This window comes from Myotis davidii, unplaced genomic scaffold (genome assembly GCF_000327345.1).
Source record: "Myotis davidii unplaced genomic scaffold, ASM32734v1 scaffold450, whole genome shotgun sequence".
In the NCBI taxonomy this organism is placed as follows: Eukaryota; Metazoa; Chordata; class Mammalia; order Chiroptera; family Vespertilionidae; genus Myotis; species Myotis davidii.
The window spans coordinates 108349-114384 of NW_006282385.1; the positions used below are offsets into that span (position 1 = coordinate 108349).

At 37.7% G+C, this 6036-nt stretch overlaps 1 protein-coding gene across 3 annotated transcripts in view; it reads left to right on the forward strand.

Moving 5' to 3' along the window:
* Positions 1-3638: 3638 nt before the first annotated feature.
* The window catches only part of CD200 (CD200 molecule), a 25715-nt gene continuing 23317 nt past the window's right edge, over positions 3639-6036 (forward strand). Inside the window, exon 1 of one of the 3 annotated variants that reach the window (XM_006752910.2) lies at positions 3639-3936. In XM_006752910.2, the coding sequence (XP_006752973.1) occupies positions 3925-3936 (12 nt within the window). In that variant the 5' untranslated portion in view covers positions 3639-3924. The remainder of the gene's footprint in view (positions 3937-6036) is intronic. The other 2 variants (XM_015559180.1, XM_006752912.2) reach the window with 2 other exon arrangements.

Here is a 6036-nt window from a genome sequence, read left to right on the forward strand (position 1 = left end):
ATTTAGAGACATTGAAGCATGGAACTGACTGTAGAATCTTAGAGGGGAAGAGGGGGTGGGTTGGTGGGTGGGAGGCGATCAACCAAAGAACTTGTATGCATATAGGCATAGTCCATGGACACAGGCAATAGGGGAGTGAAGGCCTGAGGCAGGGGGCAGGGATGGGCTATAAGCAATCAATGGAAGAAAGAATAGGACATATATGTAATAGACATATGTATTACTTTCAACAATAAATATTAAAAATAAATTAATTAATAAAATAAAATATATACTGCTGGAATTTTTATTAGTCTTACATTGAATTTGTAGAGTAACTTAATTTTGCAAGCATTGATATCTTTAGAGTAATTTGCCCCACCCATATATTTGTTCTCCACTTATACAAGTCTTTCTGAATGTCATTTAAGAAAGTTTTTAAATGTTCTCTCTGTAGGTTTCATGTAATATTTACAAAGTCAGTTCCTTGGTATTTGTTCATTATAATAATGAATGGTTTCTTCTTTTTCTCAATAAAAATGTATAGCTGTTTTTAATGGTTTAGGAACAGTTCTGATTTTGTAAATTAACCTGTATTTGGAAACTTTGCTAAACTCTATTAATTCAAAGTTTTTCTGTTGATCTAATGGTTTTCCATGTAGATGATCATCTTTTTTTTTTTTTTGCACATAATAACATTTTGCTTCTTTCCAATCCTTATACCTTTTTAATATAAAATATCATAAACAACAGTTATATTTGCCTTGTTTCTGAATTTAAAGACCATGTCTAAAATTTCTTCAAGTATGATATTTTGCCATTAAGCATATTATCAAGTTTAAAAAATGTTTTACTATTTCTATTTTCTATGGCTTTATCATATATAGATTGTTGAACTTATTGAGATAGTCACATGGATTTTCTATAGTAGTTCACTAATATGATAAATTAGATTGACATATTTTCTAATGTTAAACCATTCTGGGAAGTTTATTTATAAGTTAAGCTAGAGTATAACTTTATTTTTTTAAAATTTTTTTCTGACTTTGAAACAATTTTTAATTTTTTAGATGGAAAGGAAGAAAGAGAGAGAGAAACATGGATGTGAGAGGGAAACATCGATCAACTGCCTTCTGCATGTGCTGCATTCAGCGATCAAACCCACAACCTGCGCATATGCCTCCACCAGGATTGAACAAAGGATCTTTAAGTTCATGAGATGATGCTAAACCAACTGAGCTACACCATCCAGGGCTTGAAATTAAGATTTTAATTAAAGATTTTGAAATTAATACTGGCCTCAAAAAAAGTTTACTCATTTAATATTTCTTCTCTTAGAAACATATATAATAGAGAGATTTCTATTCCTTAACAATCCTCTGAGTCTATAGATTTTTTTTGAAAGAAAATTTTCTCAATTAAAACTTGGTGGCTTTCAAAGGTATTGGCTTTTCTATTTTAAAATATTTATGCTGATTTTCTTTCATTCTGTATGTTGCCTTTTCATTCTGTTGTTCCCTCTGTTGTGCAGAAGCTTTTCAGCTTAATAGAGTCCCACTTGTTTATTTTGCTTTTGTTGACTATGCTTTTGGTGTCACATCCATGAAATCATTGCCAAACCTATATCATGAAGCTTTTCCTCTATGTGTTCTTCTTGGAGTTTTACAGTTTTAGGTATTGTATTTAAATTTTTAATCTATTTGAATTGACTTTTCTGTATGGTGTACAGTATGGGCCCAATTTCATTCTTTTTCATGTGGATATACTATTTCCCCAACATCATTTGTTCAAGAGATTATCCTTTTCCTATTGTATTTTTCTTGGCACCCTTGTCAAAGGCAATTGAACATGTATGTGTGGATTCATTTCTGAACTCTCTATTAGTCCAAATGCGTGTCTTATGCAGTGCCATACTGTGTTGATTACTGTAGCTTTGTGCGATATTTTGAAATCAGAAGTAGGATGCCTCCAGCTTTATTCTTTTTTCTCAAGACTGATTTGGCTATTCATGGTCTTTTCTGTTTCATATGAATTGTGGAATTGTATTTTCTATTTCTGTTAAAAATGTTTTGGGGATTTTGATGAAGTTTGCATAAAAAACCTAAGTCTTCAAGGAGCAAGGAAAAGAAGAAAAAAACAGAGTTCAAAGTTAGCAGAAGGAAGAAAGCAACAAAGATTAGAGCATAAATAAAGTAGAAAACAGGAAAATAATAGAGAAAAATCAACAAAACTTAGAGTTTGTTTTTTAGAAAATATAAACAGAATTGAGAAACCATTAGCTAGAGTAAGAAAAAGAAATAAATGAAGTTAAATAATGAAGGAAGAGACATTGTGACTTATGCCACAGAAATTTAAAAAAATCATATTTATTACTGCAAAAATTATATGCCAACAAACTGGATAATCTAGAAGAAGTTTATAAATTCCTTAGAAACATACAACATATGGAAATTAAATCATGAAAAAGTAGAAAGTCTGGATATACATACAAAGAAACCTGAAACACTAAATTAAAAAAAAAAATGCATCCTACATTTATTGCAACAGCCAAAAATATGGAAGAAACTCAAGTGCCCATTAGTAGTCAAGTGGATAAAAAAGTGATGCTACATATATATGTACTAGAGGCCCAGTGCATAAAATTCATGCACTGATAGGTCCCTAGCAGCTGCCAGTTGGGGCCTCCCTCCCTTCCCCCAGTCAGCCCCACCCCTGGTCAAGGGGACAATTTGCATACTACCTTTTATTATATAACATTACTTGGTCAAAAGAAGAATGAAATCTTACCATTTGTGACAGCATGGATGAACCTAGGGGGGTGTTACGCTAAGTGAAGTAAGTCAGACAAAGAAAGACAAATACCACCTGTTATTACAGATGTGGAATCTAATGAACAAAATAAACTGATGAACAAAATAGGAACAGACTCATGCTTGCCAGAGGGGAGAGGGCTTGGGGGATTGGGTGAAAAGGTGAAAGGATTAAGAAATACAAATTGGCAGTTACAAAATAGTCACAGGGATCTAAAATACAGCATAGGGAATGTAAGTCAATGATTTTGTAGTAACTATGTATGGTGGGTACTAGACTTATCAAGGGGATCATTTCTTAAGTTACATAAATGTCTAATCGCTATGCTGTACACCTGAAGCTAATGTAATATCGAATGCCAACTGTAACTGAAAAAGAACAGAAAATACGCCTCTGTAGCCATATTTATAAAAGACAAAGTGGAATTCAAAGTTATTTTTTTCCAACACTTTGAAAATTTAACTCATGGCCTTCTTGCATACAGCACTGCCTTGTGACCTTTAATATCACTTCGATTCCCTCTCCTTTGAGTCTCTCTCTTTAAATTTTTAAAGCTTTTAGAATTTTCTTAATTCGATCTTTTGAATTTCCCTATGTCTATAAATTAGTGTTTTGTTATTTATCTTGTTTGGCACTCCATGAATCTTTCAGTCCTTTTAATATGTACATATCATGTTTCTGATTTTCTGGAAAAAAAATTAGTCATAATCTTAGGGTTTGCATCCCTCAGACTTACAGCTCTATGGATCTTTAAATAAAAATCTTGGTTGCCATGCCTGCTCAACACAGCACGCAGCCGCTCCTTCAATGCTGAGGGCTCATGCCTGTCTCAGCCCCTGCCCCCATATTCTTCCTCCTCTCTTTTAAAAATGAAAATGGAAAACGTGCCTTTTTTAACAAAAAGGAAAAGCACCTTTGAAAGGTGTTATGGAAATAGGAAAGAATGATTAAGAGGATTTGGGGCGAAACTGGAAATCCCACCTGCCGCTTTCTGCGCGTGTCTGCTGGGTGGGAGGAGTGAGCGGCAGAGGTAGGCAGCCTCGGTGGAGGCTGCTGCACAGAGCGCGCTCCGGCGGCGTGAGATCACTGGGCTTTCCAGCTGAAGCCGGACACCCTGCTCGGCCAGGAGCGAAGATGGAGAGGCGGGTGAGCGGGCCCGGGCGTGGGAAGGAGGGCGCAGGGTGGGAAATGTGGCCCCGGTGGCCTGGGGCGGCGGCGGGTTCGGCTCGCACCATCTGCTCTGGAGGGAGCTAGGTTTTCTGTCGGCGCTTTCTTCTTAGCGCTTAACCTTGCTGGGAAGAGGATGTTCCCTTCCGAAGGGCGGCCTCCAGGCTGCCTGAGATTCTGCTTCTCTGTTTCAATTCCTTGAAAACAGAATGCTGCCCGGCTTCAGAGATGCTTCTCCCCAGATCATTGTCACGGTGGGAGTGGACCTGGGCCGGAAGGCAGGGGTCCGTCCCCTCAGCGCAGGGCTGGCGGGGGAGAGGCTCCCTGGCTCCGGCTGAAAGGAAGGCTAGAAAACACATTCTATTTTAAGCTGCCCCCAAAGGGGATAGCGGCTGCTGTTTGAATCCTTCTTGACACCCAACAGCTGGGGTGGGGGCTGCAGAATACAGGGCTCAGGGAGCGCTGGCTTCCTCCTGGGTGCGCTGGGTGGGCTCTTTCTTCATCCTCTGGGCCTTTGCTCGGGAAGCCGTAAAGGATCGGATAAACCAGGGTTAAAACCCTGGGTCTCTAGGAGAGACAGACATTTTGTGTGTTCGGGATCTGTTCACATGACACCAAACGAAGGACAAAATGTTCATTGACTTGGGGATAATGTATTAAACCATAAAATTACAATGAATAAAAATGAAAATCCAAATACAAGTAGTGCCTGAAGGTAATTTTTTTCATGTATACTTTATTGGCAAGACCACACAGCCAGGTACTTTATCTTTCTTAACAAAGAAGAATGGTCTTAACAAAGAACTGATGTTTACCTGTGCCAGCTGCTCTGAATCTTTTCCTGATCATGCAAATAAAGAAACAGCAGAGAGGTTAATTTTCCAAGTCCATGTGACTGCCGGTGGTGGGATCAGGATTTGGACCTAGGAATTTTCAGGAGAGGAGGTATGAATAGGGGCAGTGTCGCTGCCAGGTGGGCCGATGTCAGGGAAGATGCCAGCCTCAGTGAAACCTGGCCGTCTGGGCAAAGGCATTTACTGTAGCTTAAGCACTGTATTAAGTGCCTAAAATGCTTATTTCTCAGAGCAACCCAGTGAGGTAACACCATTTATTTTTCACCCTCAGTATTAGCTATTGTGTGTTTTTTAATTATAGTTAACATCCAATATTATTTTATATTTGTTTAAGGTACACAGCGTGGTGGTTACACATGGATATACCTTATGTAGCGATATCCCTGATAATTCTAATATGCACCTGGCACCATACATAATTATTAGAATATTATTGACTATATTCCCTATGCTATACTTATGCCCCTGTGACCATTTTGCAACTGCCAATTTGTACTTCCCAATCCTTTCACCCTTTGCACCCAGTCCCCCAAACCCTCTCCCCTCTGGCAAACATCAGTCTGTGTTTTGTATCTGTGAGTCTGTTTCTATTTTGTTCATCGGTTTATTTTATTCTTTAGACTCTACATATAAGCGAAATCACATGATATTTGTCTTTCTTTGTCTGGCTTATTTCACTTAGCATAACAGCCTCTAGGTCCATCCATGTTGTTAAAAATGATAAGATTTCATTTTTTATGGCTGAATAATATGTAGATAAGTACTACTACTTTTTTATCCACTGGACTATTGATGGGCTCTTGGGTTACCTCCATATTTTGGCTATTACAAATAACATTGCAATAAACATAGGGGTGCATATATTCCTTTGATTGAGTGTTTTGGATTTCTTTGGATATATTTCCAGAAGTGCAATCACTGGGTCATAAGACAGTTTCATTTATAATTTTTTAACTGAAAGTTCATACCTTTTTCCATAGTGGCTGTACCAATCTTCATTTCCACCAACAATTCACGAAGTTTCTTTTTTCTCCACATTCTCACCAACACTTGTTGTATGTTGATTTATTGATGATAACCATTCTGACATGTGTGAGGTGATATATCATTGTGGTTTTGATTATTTTATTATTTTATTTTAATCCTCATCTGAGGACATGCTTAGAAAGAGGAAGGGGGGGGAAGAGAGAAAGAGAGATGGAGACAGAGACAGAAACACCAATGA